Source organism: Topomyia yanbarensis, chromosome 1 (assembly GCF_030247195.1).
Source record: "Topomyia yanbarensis strain Yona2022 chromosome 1, ASM3024719v1, whole genome shotgun sequence".
Classification (NCBI taxonomy): domain Eukaryota; kingdom Metazoa; phylum Arthropoda; class Insecta; order Diptera; family Culicidae; genus Topomyia; species Topomyia yanbarensis.
This window is the reverse complement of record NC_080670.1, coordinates 172,360,626-172,379,060: the sequence shown is the minus strand read 5'-3', so window position 1 is coordinate 172,379,060 and position 18,435 is coordinate 172,360,626. Positions and strand designations below refer to the sequence as shown.

The 18,435-nt window shown below is 39.9% G+C and overlaps 1 protein-coding gene across 1 annotated transcript in view; it reads right to left on the bottom strand.

The window, feature by feature from the left end:
• Positions 1-11,169: 11,169 nt before the first annotated feature.
• Positions 11,170-18,435, bottom strand: part of LOC131681623 (uncharacterized) — a 34,477-nt gene continuing 27,211 nt past the window's right edge. Inside the window, exons 2-4 of the mRNA XM_058962538.1 lie at positions 14,541-14,588; positions 12,242-12,706; positions 11,170-12,184 (exon numbers count right to left, since the gene is read on the bottom strand). Of these exons, the coding sequence (XP_058818521.1) occupies positions 11,774-12,184; positions 12,242-12,706; positions 14,541-14,588 (924 nt within the window). The 3' untranslated portion in view covers positions 11,170-11,773. The remainder of the gene's footprint in view (positions 12,185-12,241; positions 12,707-14,540; positions 14,589-18,435) is intronic.

Here is an 18,435-nt window from a genome sequence, read left to right as displayed (position 1 = left end):
TGCTGGTTGGATCATTAAGCGATACCTAACTGTCCTGTACTACAGTGAAGTCTTACTTCGTCGAATATATGCAATCCTAAAGCTAGCGCAAACAGCTTACTTGTAATCTGTTCAAAAATATAAAACAATTATTTTTTAAGTAGAATATTTCACAAACTTCAATACAGTTCAAAGTTTTGAGGTGGCACAATTTCTTAGTATTGCAATGCAACAAATAATATACATGAAGAACTTGATTACGATTTATTACCGACTTTATTTTACCATTTAAACTTGCCAAACATCTGTACCAATCTATTCTTTTCCAAAATCGATAATTTTTATTTATTTCCTTTTTTATTTGCCTTGCACGGTACCATTACAGATTAAAAGTGCCAATTTTCGCATTTTACATTTTAAATGTTTTAAAACTACAAGGTTACAGCATTTTCAAAACTACATTTAAAAATAAGGTACACTGTTTAGACTATCTTAAAGGTAGGAACAATTTCTAAACTACCTTAACTAGGAATAAAGTTCACTGTACATGAAAAATAATTCACTAAAATTAAAAGGGTGGCGGTGGGTAGTTAAATAGAATACTATAAATTCATCTTAGTTTTAATTTTTAGGGGAATGAAAATGTAATTGAGAAATAATGGAGGGCAATAAGGAGAAACAGAATCAAATTCACTTTTTCCAAAAACGCCCTGTTTGCTTGAGTGAGGGAGAGTCCGAATCGAGATGCCGAAGGAGGCGGTTCAGATTTTGTTTGGCTCTTGTGCATGGTGATGTGGCTGGGTGGCGTACCTCTAGCCTCAGTTGGTACTCTGTGTGTGTGATTACGGCGGAACTGAGTTGCATACGACTAGTATGGGAGGTTAATCTTTTGCCTTGGTGGATTAGCGTTGAGTCTGCGCTAGTGTTTAGTGACATCGTCGATCGGAGAAATTACCACTAGAAAAGTTTCACGATATTGAAAATCGAATTCCTTCATGTGTAGCAAAAGTGTTGATTGTGGAAGAATAGTGAAGAAAATAACATGATAATGTGTGTGCACTACTAAATTCCGTTTGGTGTAAATACCACTACAACTACAAGGCATATGTGTTGTCATGGGAATGGCATTGTGTGTCGTGCTATGGCATCGTTCATGTATTCGGGTGAGAAATTTCCAATAGGATTTTTATATAATGCCAAATATATCTCGACAAACATATGATTGCGGGCCGACTGTCGGAATTCACTTTGAATGGGGATTCCGGACGAGCCGCTGCTCGCTAATCGCAGATATTAAAAGTAAACAAAAGAGAAAAGTTTTCTCTTTCATAAACTGATGGGAACTGTATTCAAGCAGCAATATGCTTGTTTCGTTTTTGGATCGGAGTCGCTCTGGGTTCGCTCGGAGCTGTCATTTTTATATGGATTTTGTAAATATTAGAACAGACCTAGAGCGACTCCGGTCTGGAAACGGGATCGGCAATGGTTTCTCCGGGGTTCCCCTTCGGGGGGAGTTTTGGCGGATGGCTTTTACGTAGTTTGTGGAGATATGATTTAATTAGTTCAGTGCGGGTAGGACAGGTTTCAACAAAATCTAATGCGTCAAGGCACCGTCACGCGCACAACCTCGATGGAATATACACTGGAGTTCAATTTGTTCTGATTGAGATAATTATTATGGGCATAATTTCGATGCTTATTATTAACGTTTTTGTTGATATTGGATTACATCATAGGGGCAATGCGAGTAACAACTACACTATGCATAATCATCATTTTCTAAAAAATTTCAGCCAATATTACTATGTTCTCCACGTAGCAAGCTTCTCTTAAATATTTCTCAACAAATCATGCTTTGTTAGTTCGGAGTTGGAAGATGGTTCGGAGTTGTTTGTTGGAAAATAGTTCGGAGGACTTCTATAGTTTTTTTTTATACATGCATACAAGTTTTTAAAGCATCATTTTAAAAGTACCAAACACTGGTCAGTAGCGGAGTGGCACGACACGGCCGGTCTCTTTATGCTCACATTTAACCCATTATAACCCAGGGGTTTCAAAAAGTGAGCCAAATGCAGTGATATCTTCAATTCCACCAAAAAATGTATCAAAGATTATGGGAAAAATAAAATCACCGCTTAAAATGGTTTTGAGAATGAAAATATCTCGCGCAAAAAATTTCGTACGCTTAAATAAAAACAACAAATTTTAAGTTGTTTGACATATTTCTTCGGATTTTCTGATAGGCAACACTTCTTTTACACCTGTAGGAACGTTTTGTCACATAATGGAATTATTAGCACGAATTCCAACAATAAAATTCAATTAAATGTATTGCTTACTTTTCAGCCGCCATTTGCCCCAACTATACACGGTTCAAAAATGTAAACAAAATTATAGAAAATGGCAGTTGTCTTGTTTCACAATGAAATATGAGGTGCAATGATCCCATTAGTGCAATAATAAAGCAGTTAGATGTCAAAATTCTGCAGTAAATACGCGTTAAACGATTGATAGTTCTGCGTATGAAATTTCATACGCTAGGATATAATGGGTTAATTGGCAAATTGGTTTCTTGTCGTTCTTCTTGTCTCTAGTTTTGTTTCTATTTCTGGTGGTAGGCTGAGAAATAAAACACGCGTGTGTCGTCGGTTGTGTGTCCGACATACAGGGTCGCTCGGTTCAGACACATCGGTTATACTTATTTTATACCTCGCAGGATGCACTCCGGTTAGCATAACGACGCGTGCGATTATTGTTATATTAGCTATATTACGAAGACTTTAACTACATGGTTCCTACCATAAAAAAAACTCATGAGTCAGAAAAAATAGTCGCTTTTCGTTGTATTCTACAGTTCTTTGAATGTCGTGCATAGAAACAAGGTGAAAGCTCACGTTCCGTTATACAATTAATAGCTCTTCAGGATCGGTCATAGATCGAGGACCCATATTCTGTACAGCGCTGCAGCGATGGCTTCTCATCTGGCGCTGTTAAATGCGTATGGGTATATATGTATATGTGCAGGTATGTATGTGTGCATGTATGCATGTATACATGCGTCTTTTCATATGTATGTTTACAGGCATGCACACATGTGTGTATATATGTGCATACACTGGATATTTGAAAGTAGATCGCGATCGGTGGTCCGACGAAACTTTGCCTTAGAGGTTGGAGGTAGGTTCAGCCCGAGGTGGCTATGACTCGATATGAGGATAGACTAAGTTGTGGTTTTATTTGAAAGTGCACATTAAAAATACTCTTGACTTGTGTTCCTACTACCCAATTCTCAAACGAATATTTATAGCAGACTAGCTCGCGCTTTTAGCAATACTCCTACGGCCGGCTGTTTGGAGTTCAAATTGCTGTAGTTTAGGGAAAAACTAAATCACTCTTGATGGCCGGCTATCCAGAGTTTAAATACAAGAAAAATCATAACTAAATATCTTTTTGCTCTGAGTATACGTGTACTCGGAGATTAACCATCCCACCGCATAAAACATATTCATTTTGTGGTCGCATTGCCTGCTTGTGGCGAATCCTAGACCTGTACCTGTCCTTCAATCCAACTCCGTAATATCTATGGAAGCGTCGCTGAGTCGGGGGCCTTCCTTAAGTAGGTATTACATCAACATTTCCTACCCTATCCTAAGTATCGGTGAAGATGGTCGTGGCCGGCAATAACGATTCTCATGCTATTGGTTTACTGAACTCATAAGAGATAAAGTTCATTCCCGATCATTTATCTCACAAGCAAGATGAGTTGAGCTACCTATAGGCAACATGATAATCGTTAGTATGCAATCTACGAATAGCACCGTGCTTCGCAACGCAACGCAACGCAACGCAACGCAAACGCCCTGTTTGCTTGAGTGAGACATTTTCCTGGGGATTTCGTGTCAGCATCGTAGTAACAGCAATACACAGAGAACCCGAGTAAATTCTCATGGGTTCAGACACCATACAACCCCATGAGAAGACCATAAATATGGTCCGTACCAAATTTGACGACCATCAAAACACCATCAAATTGGCTTAATAACCCATAAATACACCAAAAAATGGTTTTTATATGGGATCTACCGGACCATAGTGATGGTGTTTCCATGAGATGACCCCATTCAAAACACTATCAAAACGCCATGCAGTGGGGGTAAAATTGGATCATGACCATGGGGGTATTATGGGCTTTCCGTTTGCTCGGGAAGAGAGGATTGACAACGATGACAGAGAAAAGATTAAATTAGCTAGCAGTTTATGTCAGATCGTCGACGGTACGACCTGTATGCCTATACTGCCCAGACAATACGCCGGGGGACGTCGGGTGGTCCTCGTCGGAAACATTGGGCCAGATCTTAAGGTCGTTTCGGCTCCAATTTTGATTTATGTCAGCACCAAGATGAGAGTGAAGAGTATCACGTAGTAGCGCTCTGATGTGAGTCGACGCCACAAATCAGTACAGGAGACTGAGCACGATAAAAAAGAAAGAGAGGGGCTAAATTCTTAGATTGATGGATTTTATGAACAGATAGATGAAGGGCATACAGGGGAGGTCGCGGCTTGCCATAGCATCTCGAACCAGGATGTTGGGTGGTCTTCCTCAAGCCCGGAGGGTTGCCATTAGCCGAGACCTGGCGGAACTGTACTCGATGCATGCCCACACAATGTGCTCGATATCGTGATAATCATCGCCGCAAGCGCAGGTACCACTATCCACGAGCCCAATGCGCTGGAGATCTGCAATCAGCGTGTAATGGTTTACCATGAGTCGGGACATCACACGAATGAAGTCACGACCCACATCCATCCGAGGGGCAAGACAGTGAGTAATCCTGAGTTATTCAGAGCAATTCTGAGTAACTCTGAACAGGCCTACCTTGCAACATTTTTGTGTATTGATTCTCATAATAGTTCCCATCTGAATATTTATCAATTATTTATAATCGTTTGTCTGACATGTGGCAGTTCATCATTGTTTTGAATTAGTGCTAGTTTTATTGGTTTAATATAAAAGTGAATTAATTCAAAAAAGGAAGTTTTATTCGTAGATTGCGATTATTTCTAGGATAGAGGGAACTAATTTCGCGATTTTACATTTACTGCAAAGCTTCCGTCACATTTTTCACTGCCCCAACATATTAGGGATCATCCATAAATGACGTAGCATTGTATGGGGGAGGGGAGTTTTGCATTTTGTGATGATGTGTGACGACGGGGGGTGAGGTAGGGAGTCATGTCAGGCTACGTAGCTTGTTAAAGGGGAATAACTAACATCGTTTTTTATTTAAAAAAAAAATGCGGGGACAGGGTAAGAGTTACCGTCAAGCTACGTAATTACCAGGGGGTATTTAGAGGTTTGTGACGAAATGCTACGATGGGAGAGGGAGGTGTTTAAAATTACTCAAAAATGCTACGTCATTTATGGATGGTCCCCTACTGCTAGTCTGACTACTACCGCCCAGTGAGTAAATTTTCTGGCAGAGACCGCTCTACTAGATTTCTGTAAGTCTTGTTTTGACAGCCCTGTCAGATTTCTGCGCGTATCCTGTCGGGTTAGTTGAGCTAGGGCGAACTCGGTTTCGCTCGCGTTTTCTGGCAAATTTTGACAGGAACCGAGCAAAACCCTGGCATAACTCGGACATAAACTGTGCAAAGATCCTGGCAATTCCTACCTGATAGAATTTAGCACGAATCGAGCAAAACATTGACAAAGATGTGGCAGGAAGCGTGCAGAGATCTTGGCCGTACATTTCTGACTTGGATAAAAGTGGGCAGCATCGGCTGGTTTAACCGCTTCTGTCAGAAACGGTTGTTGCATTTGAGCGAATTCGTTGCCAGAATTCTCGCACCAATCGCGCAAAATGCTCGCAAAAACTCTGCCAACATCAATTTTGCTTTGCTCAACTTTTGCTAACTTTCTGCTTGCCACGCTGACCGGGATTTTGTCTACTAGTTTTGGCAAGCAGGTGTTTTGTATAAACAGCGAGTGACTTGTCGATTAAATGAATGCTTCATGAATTTCTTTTTATACTCAATAATGCAACTCAAAAACGCATTGATTCAAGTAACTGAGCCTGTGTAAATGTTTTTGTTGCACTAGAGAGGATATATCGAAAATACAGTTCATGAGTAATAGCAATATTGTCGCACAGTCGGTACTTTGTTCAAATTAATATTTATGACGAACATCACGATAATAGGAGAAAACTAGTCGATAAGTTTAAAATGATCCGACTTTGCATCTACCAGTTATAAAAAATGAGGGACTAAACAATCGATCAATCGATTTGCTCGGGCTTTGTAATGTTTGAAATGTGTTTAAAGTTACTCGTACTTCATTTGTATCATAAAAGTTATTTAGTATGTAGGTATATCAAGTTTACACTCTTCGTAGGTAAACATAATTACATACATTTCTTTTTATTGCAATCTCAATACTTTCGACGAGTTACTTCCTAAATCCGCCATATTTGTTTACATTGCTCGATTGGAACCGTTGTTTTGGGTTCGATTGGAATATTTGGCTTCAGTCTTCGCGCATCTCTACACGCTTACCCACGGCTACTCAAAAATGAGTCAAAAACTACTCAGTCTAGCGAAAACCGTACCTACTCAAAAATGAGTGAAAGGGGGTTTATTCATTTTTGAGTAAACCTGCTTTCTTTCGAAATTGAGTAGAAAAGACTCACTTTTGTTGATGTTGAATAATGAGTTGAACTTACTGATTATCATGAAAATATATGTGATCGGAGCAGCATTTTCACACTCATCTTTATTCCATGCACTGTTGAAATATGCGACCTGAAGGAGGTTGCCTTCCCCGCACGGGGCATCGAACGACTGTTTTGTATATTTTACTTTATTCACAACTTGAAAATGCAATTCCATTTGTCTTACCGACTAGAACCTGACATGATTTTACATCACCTTCTTTTTTGATTTGATCCATCCCGTAACTAGTAAAAATCTGGGAGAAAAACTAGTTTAATAAGGAAAAACTCCGCCGTCGTTGTTTCGATCACTGAAAATTTGTTGGGTATTATTCACTCAGTAGCAAATTTCAATTCTACTCATTTTCTGACAGCTTCTAGCAGTTGTCAAAAATGAGTATTTTCGACGCACTCACTGAGTAGTACCATATATATACAGTCATCCTGGTATTGAATACTTTACGCTGACTTCACAAATGAACCCGATGTTCATTTTGACAGTTCACTTATAGGGGAGACTGAGGAGACTTGATCCCCTTTTTTATTTTTCAGTCCAACTCCGTGGAATGCTAAAAAACTATGTATTTTTTGTAGTTTTATATTGTTTCTAGGGATGACTAATAATCATTAAAAAAAATTACATGAAAATATTATACTGGACATGAGCTATGAGCAATTCTGGCAAACAACAAAAAAATGGAAAATTCTTAGATTAGTGGAGACTCGATCCCTAATTTGGGGACACTTGATTCCTTTATGAAAACGTGTTTAAAAGAGCATGTAGGGCAATAAGCCTATTTTGCCCTGTTTCTACTATCATTCTACCCATCTGAAGCCTTTGGTTAGAGCAGCGTCTGCCATCTTTGCTCAACGCATTGACTCAAATGGTATTGCGATAAAGGGAGTACTCATTTTGATGCGCTCAAACAGAAGATTTTCACCATTCTCAATACAATTTTGTTATTATATTGGCTCTTAATAAGAGGCGAATGACATTAACGTTAAAACCTCTATAATCGAAATAAAAAAAATGGACCTTAATAACAAATCAAAGAAGCTGAAATAATAAAATTATTGTAGTAATAATGTGGTACCCTTCTTAATAGGCCAAAAACGGATACATTATCCCATTCAATGTTATAAATGGATTGTAGTATTGATTAAATTGTTATGATTAGATATTGTTATTTTTGTTACTACATATTACGCATCTCTCACCTGATTTTTTACGAATTCCCCAAATCTCCGTGCAATTATTTGAAAGCTGTCTTTATTATGGTGGAGGAACGTCAAATGTGGGATGAATGGTTGCTACGTATACTGTAGTAAACAATCACAGTTATGTTTCTTTACGATGAAGCGTTCATTTTTGACATTTTTTATGACAACAATGACTTCAATTGTTCTGGTGTGAATTTGGTTATTTTCAGTGGTGCGTATGAATTATGGCGAAGAGGATCAAATCTCCACGAATTTGAAGGGATCAAGTGAACCCATAGCATCTATTTCAGCAAACTTTAGTAAAAATATAGTTGAACAAAAGAATCAGTTCAATCATAACGTATTCATATAATTGACATTCTCCTGTAATTCTGTATGCAAAATTAGAGTATGTAGTGGGTGATTTTATCAATTTTATAAAAGTTTGAAAATTTGAAAAATAAATCTTCTTCAGTTCTTCTGAGACTTTTTTTTAAATCGGTAAAAATTCGGTTACATAAAAGTCCAATTTCTTTTTTCTGTGTTAATGAAATTTATGTTTAGATAAAACTACGCAACTTTATAGTATATTCGATTAATGTATTCTGATCCGCCTTTGAGTTACAATGATGGGATCAAGTCTCCCCGGAGATCAAGTCTCCTCAGTCTCCCCTACTGTTTACATGGACTTAAAAAAATTCTTTGCGATTTGCTTCGAGCTAATCTAGTCGTCCACCAAATTTTTCTAAGTCCATGTAAACAGTACTAGCGAGTTTTCAAGAAAAGTGAGGTTAACTGTGTCAGTAAAGAAACTATATCATACTTATCCAGCTGCGTTGGTATTGTGCCGTTTGACGTTTGAAGTGGGAGGAAAACAAATTGTTTATACCAGGTATCTGCTACGCCGCCATGATTTCAAAGCCAACATCTAAAACGATCCACAATGAACAGAATCGATTCCATTCGACACAATTTTGTGAAAGTCGAGTTCGTTGTTATTCATTTGGCTAATATTGATTGCGTTTTTTCACCTGTAATTCGACGATGGATCATGGAATGCCGTACCGTCGGCAAGCTGTTTTGATTGCCATATAATTGCTGATTGCATACCAACTATTTTTAATAACTCACTTTAAAACTTTACAAAGGGACCTTTTCAGACACGTAAAATGCATAATCCAAAGACAGACTAAATTATTAGATCAATGGAAAACTACTAAGTTTACTTAAATCTAATTTGAAAAAGCATACTAATTCTTCTTGGCAACCGTGGAATTATGAATCGCTTTCGATAACATTTTTTCAACCGTGAGTTTGCATCAATTTGAAGCAATTAGAGATGAACCACAGACAAACAGACGTAACACGAGATGAATTTTCATCGCCCACAGAAAAAACGGTCGATTTAAATTATGAAAAATGCGCCATCTCACCGAGCGTGGCGCTAGTGAAGCGTTTTTGACACATAGCCATAATGCGTCACTTCGCACCACCCGAAAATCAAGATGAAGGGAAAGAAAGGTGGGAACATTCGTCACTTTTAAGTGTATTACTTTTATACATGTAAAATTAAACATGACGTCCGCGACCCTGGAAATAAGCATAAAGAGCCGAATGGGAAAAGGTCGAGCTTCACCTCGGATTATACATAGAAAAATTTGGTACCGCTATTTTCATTTTATGCAAACTGTCGACACTGAATCCCTCTAAATAACAACTTGCCATCTCTATCGATTCCAATCGAACACGAGACCTGTCAATGGCCCTCGTTCAAGAAGGATTCGAAGTGATTTTTAGGATTTGGTGCTTCTGACAGGTCTCTTGCTCGATTGGAATGGCACTGACAGATAAACAAACGATAGAGATGGCGAGTCTTTCTCTAAAGGCGTTTAGCATCTTTAATGCAAACCAAAACTAAAATAATCCGCAAACGTAAAATGTATTCCTGTCCATGTGTCCACGGCATGAATTGTTAAAAATCATTGCATACCGGTCGGTGACGGTAAAAAAGCGACGAAAAAGAGTAAACAGAGACAAGAATCAGCCAAAAAAGGACTAGAATTGATTACTTCGCACGAAAAGAAAAATAATGTTGGTGTTGCTTAATTTTCCGTAACAATAAATGGTTATGTTGAGTTTTAAAAATGCAGTCGTTACTCTACATTCTTTAAATCTGCCAATTGCAATCATTATCCCATGGCGAATTGAAGTACATAACATAGCCGATTTTTCTATTTCGCTCTTCAAATTTAACAACTGCCACAATGCTTACCTTTCATTTATCATCTTGCATTTGACAAGTGGTGTGGGCATTGTTGCCAGGATTTCGGATGAAAAAAATTTATTTGCTATGGTTGCCAGAAACCCATTTTGTGCAATGTGTTCAACAGATGTCGCTAGTATACCGTGGGCGATGATTTTTGTAGAATTTTCTTCAAGCTGTTACGTCTGTTTGTCTGTGGATGAACTCTAGAGAAAATTTTCAATAGGACGTAAGTAACATTGAGAGCCTCTCTTTGTTTACTTTCTCTTTCGTTTATTACGACGTCATTACAACACTTTGTACTAATTTTCCAGTACATATCGAAAACCGACGGTTTTTACTACAATATTATGCAAAGAGTAGAGTAGTAAACGTTGAAATGGCCGAGTAATTAACAGAAGAGAATGACCTCAAAGAGAATCTCTCATTGTTACTTACGTCCTATTGAAAATTTTCTCTAGAACTAACGATGCTGAGACTTATGTCGTTTTCGATTGAGAACCTAGAAACTAACCCAGGTTAGTTGCTTCAAACGAACGTTTTTAATGAAACTGAGTTGGGTTCTCGCCAAACAGCGGTGGTGTGAGCGAACCCGAAATATATTGCAGGTTGGAACCCAACCCGGTTTTCAGTTCAGTGGCGCATAACCTAGGTTGGAAACTGGCTTCAAACAAACGGTTTGACAGCAGTTAGGTCCGAAACTGAGTTAGTTTCTGCTTCAAGCGAAAACGACATTAAAAAACAGGCCAAAGAATGTAGTTGCCTTCAATAAATCAAACTAATGTGGAGATACTGGCAGTAAAATGCAGGAAAAGTGTCCAATTAAAAAAACCATAAATTTTGCCAAAGGAGTTTTTTGGCAATCAAATCTACTTACCTTTTGTGACATTGTTTAATCAAAATTGCAAGTGTAGGCCGAACAACTTCACAATTAAACCCAATTTAGTTCGGAGTTATTGCGTTGGAGTTTCTCAAACACGGGAATAAAAACAGAACAATCGGTTTTGTTTTCTTTTTTTATAGATTATTCACTTCGAATTATTTTATTTTACAGTATTTTCAGTCTTTTTACACAATGTACACATTAATGATTGGTTTTTGTTTTATTTTGTTGCACTATTTTACAGTATTATTCAAACTTGCTGGCGCAATTTTTCCTAGTAACTTTGATAAACTTTTCTTTTGCTCTTTTCCTTTAGCTTGCCCTAACTACACGCAATCACTTCTATAAAGTTAACCATTCCTATTAATCGAACCTGCTCCGGGTTGAGTATGTCTTCTCTGTCACAGTCACTTTCTCGTTCACGGCTCTCACACATACGAGGACTAGTATCTTTTTTTCGTTTAATTTTATACCACTGCTACTTACTACATACTGATTCATATGTTATTATTTAGCCAATACAGCGCAATAACTAACAAAGTGAAAAGCCTAATAAAAACTACGGAACTCAATAATTTACAAATAGAACTGGATAGAACGAGATTAGAAAGAAGCTACCGTATCTTCTTCAAGATTAAATTAAAATTTAAGTAGGGACTGGAGCGAAAGTTAAAAAACAGCTATTTACAAAGAACATTTGTGGATCCGGTCGCCGTCGTCGTCGTCACCGGTTCCCTATCAAACGTGCAGGATCTTCGGTAAAATCTCGCTTTCGATCAGCAGTTCCCGATCTTCGATCTGATCCTGTTTCCGCCGGACCAGAATCACAACGGTGAGCACAATCAGCACGAACGCTAGGATAGCCACAAACACACCTAGGATGAGAATTTCTTTCGAGTTTTCCGGCAGCTCGGAACTGTAGATGGGCCACAGGTGCGGACGGCGCAATTGCTGCTGCTGCTGGTGTGTTTGGTCCTGCGATGGGGAGCTTTCGACGCTGGTAAACGATGTCGCCTGCACTACGTCGATCTCCTCGATTACCGAGTTGATCGAGAGAGGCCGCAGCGTGGTCGTTCCCTGAAGACTTACGATCGTTGCTTCGCTGGTGTCGATTAGCAGCGGGGGCGATCGGATGAGCTGGTCGGTTTCCTGGGGAATAGATGAGTTATAAAATATCTGAAACGTTTTGGGGGTAGTTAGTCTTACCTTATTCCGACAGGTCACGTGCACGTGGTATTTGGTGTTTGGCCACAAGGAGAGCTCAACTTTGGCAGTTTCGGTTAGTAGGTTACCGGTGAGGCCTCCCCCGGAGATTTCCCACGAGACAAGACACTGGTGAAAGGTCTGCTCGGTGCTGGTGACCGTTTTCGCTTCTGGCGCTAGGAGCGACGACGCTTGGCTGAGCGCTTGGATGATTTTGGACACGGATGAGCTCGGGTTGGCATCGTCCCGAGCGATTCTAGACAAGCGTTCTACATTTTCGCTGGCCGCTAGCGGCGACGGAACAACCGAGTGGGGCTGATGCTCCAACAGTTCCTCCGGTGTGGTCCACTCGATGTCGGCCGTCACGACGGATTCATTGCGTACCATTCTGCTCAGACTGAGCAGTAAACGCTGAGCCAATTCGTTCTCTTTGCGGATCTGGTGGTTACGGTTGCACACGTCCCAGCACTCTAGAAAGAAGGACCGGTTAGAGAACTTCTGACGAACGGGGAAGAAAGGGGACGGGAAAAGGTTCAGATGGGAAGGGACCGTTTTCTTCGAAATGACCCGTCATAAATAGGGCACTGGCAGGTTATGTTCCAAAGAATCTTCCCTTATCTGTCGGTGTTTATTTTTATCCGTCTTTGGTATGTTGTTCTTTGAGCTGGTCTCATTTATTTTTATGACATATACTTGAGGTAGCATGTCTCGTTTCGAAACCCTCCCAAGCCAAATAATCGTTTGTTTTAGGTGAAGTATACCCATTCTTCTCTGTGGTGCGGTCTTGCTAGACCCAACCGGCGAGAGTGCCGAAGGGAAAAAAGGTAATCAAAATCAACTGCAGAGTTCTAGCTCTGGCACAGGCTGAGACTGGAGACGTTCATCTAATAAATTATCCAACCATTCGTTTTGTCCGACCGACGACGGCGGCAGCGGCGGCGTCGATCAAGATTTGTTTACTAGCTCCCAAAATTAAAATCCAGTTTCACCCCCGGACTGGGCCACGAAGATATTTTTCGGCTCCTGCAGTGATGATACACGGTGATAAATTAAGATAACCAATTTCCCATCATGCGGTCCTGAGAAGCAGGTGTACCGAACATTCCTCGAAATATGCTTTGGATGTGGCGTCCGATGGCTGGCCCTTGAACGGAGTCATATTCGCAGCTACTGTGGATGGCAACGACAACAGAGGTCCGATGCAGACAAACGCCCCCTTTTTAGTTCGTCTCGTTTACGACAACCGACTGAACCCAAATAGGGTGTACGGAAAATAAATGAACCGAGACACTCTCATGGCGGCATCGGTGCGTGTCGCCATTAGATGTAGAAAAATATTGCCCTTAGCTCGGGCAATGGCGACAAGAGAAAAACAGGACAGATACAAAAAACGTGCTGTAATTGTCATCTCCCACTCACTCGATACTCGGCACTCATCAGACCAGATCCGAGACGCGGTCGGTAACGAAGGCTTCCTCTGCCGGAAGGAAAACTAACACATTTAATTGCTTCCCTTCAGAATCAATGCTTTCGCAGCACAGGCTATATCGGAGCTCAATGTGCCAAAGCAGAATTGTAAAAACACACCAATTTCCGTTCCTATTTTATAGTTTTCCAACACAACAAGCAATGTCGAAGCCTTTTCAATGGTCTTTTGCAAGTCTTGCTTCAATCTTCCACACTCCGCACAGATTGAACCATGTTTAGCACTGGCCACTACCACCGCACCGGACCACAACTAGGAATCGGGTTGGTTTCGATTCCCCACTTCTCAAGTGTTTGTGTGTACACTGTCAGAGCTGGCGTCCAGCAAACGGAAACTGGTCACTTATCACCTTCGGTAATCGCTGCTGGACAACCTTTGGCACAGATTCGGAGCTCCCAATAGTAGTCCCAGTAGTAGGACGCCATCGCAAGCGGAAGCGAAACGCAACCCACCTCCCAGCTCCCAACAACAGCCAACACTCGATGTGCCGGAAATAATCGGGTCCTGCTGGTTGTCCTTTGGGCAGCTCACAACCGAGAACATCGTTCTTTCAATTAAAACAACCACCTTCAATGCGAAAAGGAAGCTGTTAACGACAACAATGTTCCCTTCCTGGCCCGCTTCCTGTTTGTGTGTGGAGTAGTAGACACTAGTGTTTTTGGGTGTACCGCTATTGCCAGTTATAAGGGGACACGTGTATTGGTGTAGCAGTTGAATGGGGGGTAGGTTGTTTTGCAGCCGGGAGTCATTGCGAATCGGAAAGATGGAAAAAGGACACTGCTAGCGTCGTTGTTTTAGTAAAGAGTTATGACTTACCATGGCGCACTCTCGCTGCTGGGTGCACAGGATGTCCTTGATGGAACGCTGGAAAGTAGAAGAAGAAAAACACGTGGTTATTATTTGAGGTTATTTACTATAGTGTTAATTTGTGCAAAGTTAGAGTTTCTAGAAAAACTCTAGCAGGAGAACTGCGGAGAGAAAAACAGCATTTTTGGCAACTTATGCCCCGGCATGGTATGGCAACACGTCCAATGTTATAAGGATAGGCAATGTTCGATTCGATTCATTTTTTGACAGCTAAACGCGAATTCAATCGATCCAAAATGGAGTCTTCGCAGTTCTCTTTCTAGAGTTTTTCTACTGAATTCCAAATATTCTAACATATGCCCGACAAGATCGGAAACAGGCACAAGAAAATAAAAGTGGTGCTTTGAATGAAGTACCGCTTCAAATAAGGAGTATTTTTGCGCAAATTCAGTGTACTACAGCTTAAAGGTAATCACTAGAGTGGCTCGCGGTTGCATGGGAAAACTTCAAAATGATTCAAACTAGCGGGCACAGCACTTTTTGAGTTCCTTTTTTGGTCTCAAATGCCTATGCAAAATTTGGTAGCGGTTGGTTGCATACCGGGTTTGGTACCACAAAAAGTACTCAAAAAGTGCTGTGCTGAAAAATGTCATATTCGAGCCACTCTAGAAATCACGACAAAGAATTAAACCAACAAAAATGTCAAATTAGGTTTAATCGAAAGAACGGATATCATGACAACCTTTCAATGTAGAGACCGGTTTTCAAAATTAACACAATGTTTATACTAATCAGACGGAAAAATATGCGCTAATTTTGTGTTAAAGTTAGAAACATATATGACTAATAAAAAATGAAAAACTGATTTAAATAAAATTTAAGGAAACAACGTAGAAACTCTAATGTGCTCAGTCCTTTTCAGATCGAGCCGTCAATATGGAGTACCTAAGAGACTTAATCAAATATTAGGAAGTTATATAAGGCCCGCGTATATTTTTGTGCCTAATTCATCGCTAGCTAGTCGAATGAGAAGCATGTTGATGCACGGTCAGTTGGTGCGGTAAGAAGATAATCTATTTTTTTATCACGTGTTCGAACGAATGTGATTGGCATTTTCAATAACGGCAATGCAAATAAATCGGGTGTTAGATTCGATCGAACCACATTCGTTCGATAAATCGAAGGGAGTGGAGATTTTGAATATTTGCGGGATATTCAGGCCCGTGGCGTGCGGTTGGCCAGGTTGGCTCCCGCCGACGGCGCAGAAATCTAGATCTGCTCTGTAAGATAAGTGGGATAAGTCAGAAAATAAGTCGAATTAAATGCCATTTTCGGGTACATGCTAAACTATTATTCGAAAGTCGAACCAAACAAGAAATGTAAACAACAAAGGAGGGCAAAACTGGTACTCAACCAAAGATAACAGACGATTACCCTACGGCCCTGCCAGTCCCATTCAGCAGTAACACAAAGTTATCTACACACCAAATTTTGATTGCCGAATACCGGCAAAATTTTGCTTATTATTGCCTTGCAGAAATATCAGCAATACTTCCAGCAAAAAATATTTCGCTGAAATTACAGCAATTCAAAGCTGTCAAAATTTTCTGAACTGTCAGTTTGATTCGCTGGAACTTAGCAAAATTACCATTCTTTCGCTGATTGTTTCAGCGATCAAATTCTATAGATTTGCTGATTTTCGGTACAATAATGGGCTTTACTAAAAATAAGCGAAACAAAACATACATAACTGAACTCTTAGCAAATCCAGTTTTGCTGAAAAGTTTCAGCAAAATATTTTGCTGAAACAAAATACAAGAAATTGTAATGTGTAAACCTAACCAGTCCTGCACTAATTTGAATCTCTGAGTGAAATGTTACACCATTTAAGATTTTTGGTGTTGATGGAAGCGCTAGAAACTCCTTGTTTGATCTCAAATTCCTAAGACCAGTGGCTGTTTGCTTCGGCTTTTTCTCAAGAGAAATATTTTAGCCTTTACAACAAATTTCATTAGCCTATAGTTTTTAGAAGCAGTTACGGATGACCTTACAAGGGGCCTGGCAGAGCAGCGCTCTTCCTAAGCCAAGATAGCATAATGATTTGCCGTAGTGAGTGGCGTAGCTCTCTTTGGTATTTCTGCAAATAGTGATTATAGTATCTTTTTAGAGAACACTTCAGATTCACCAGGAGCTGGTTGTACGCGGGGCATGGTAACAGACCATGTGGACTCTTCCCACAATAGGCACACTTTTCAGCATCCCCAATACAAAGAGTCATTCTAATTATTTTCTGTGCACTTGACACATCGGGTGCCTATTGGAGCAAGGGCCCACTCGTTTGTGTTCAGTGTAATGCATAATGCGTGGAGCAGGCCGTCGATCTCAACGTTAAGTGCGGGTATGTAAAAACGGTAGCCCTTCGTAAAAAGCTTACAGCCAGTAACATCATTTGCTTGCGTAAAACAGAATTTCACCCTTCTGAGCTTATCAGGGCAAACTTTCGAAATATCTGTCACGGTTGAACATTTCTGTGCCAGTTCTTTCGAAATATTTAGAATACTTAACGGTTTATTTTTGATCTGATAAAAGATCAGATATGGTGCGACCGAGTTAAATGTGTATGATTTTAAACGGGAAGTCGGATTCTTTGATGACGCATCTTGTTCGAAATCAATTTAATCACCAGCTGGATTTTATAAGAAGAGTTTATTTATGTACGGGCTTCGAGTCCGACGCAAAGTGAAAACGTAAAGAAACAGAAATTATGGACAAGTTAAGGGATAGTAAAGAAAAAATGTTGTACCTATCTTCGCTCGATATATGGTTGGAAGATATCAATTTTCTTAGCAACTGGCATGAAGAATGTGAAAAAACCTATATGAGCAACAGATTGTAAAAGCATCTTTTTTCACTCGCATGTGCAAAAAGATGGGTAGGTCATGTCTGGTACATAATAGGAATGTTGTATTGCAAAGTTCCCGCTAAATCGAACTGCACAGTATGAAAGTGTGATGAATCAAAAGTGCAACTCTTTTGACCTGACAGATTATTAACATTGGAAAGTGTCAAAAACAAGCTTCTTCTTACTTTTAGTAGCTGGTTGGTTAGCATGGCTGCCAGTATCCCGGTTTTGACGTAGGACTTACGTCTTTCTTTATTATACTGGGTGTCATTTCAAAATTTTCAAAACAGATGCGTTACGTACACTTTGAACCTTAATAACTTTTCTCCTACTAAAGAAATTACTTTTATTGTTTCATAAATCGAAAGGAAAACATTCAACGCTTGCTATTGATACCTTGTTTGCTATGTAAAACTTGTTTAAAAAGTTCAAAAACTACTTTTAATGCGAATCAACATTAATGCTAAAACCTATAAATATGGGTGTCACAGTTTTTCTTAAAGCCAGACGTGTCTAAGCCACAGAGCAGAACACACGTACGTGTGCTGCTCAACGAGAAGCTGCATTTTGACCACCAACCAAATCATAGCTACTGCCTTATCGCTGCCAACCAAGAACAGTCGTCGCCCTGCGTGAAATTCATTGCTCTCAGAAGTGGACAGAGTTACTAATTCGCAAGCTGCTCTTCCAGTGCCTGGTTCGTGAGATTGCACAGCATTTCAAAACCGATCTACTCTTCCGGAGCTCAGCCGTAATGGCCCTTTAAGAAGCCAGCGAGGCCTGCCTGGTTAGTTTGTTGGAAAATACCAATCTGTGCGCTATCCATGCCAAGCGAATAATCATCATGCCGAGCGGGAAACGGCGAAATAATATTCACAACAAACGGTCCTTATTAGGAACACAAAATCGTTCTCAGAAGAATTACAATTGAAATTTCCATTTCGTGCTTTGGAAAATAACTTCCCTCTTATCGGGTTAGTTATTTTCTATAATAATATCCGA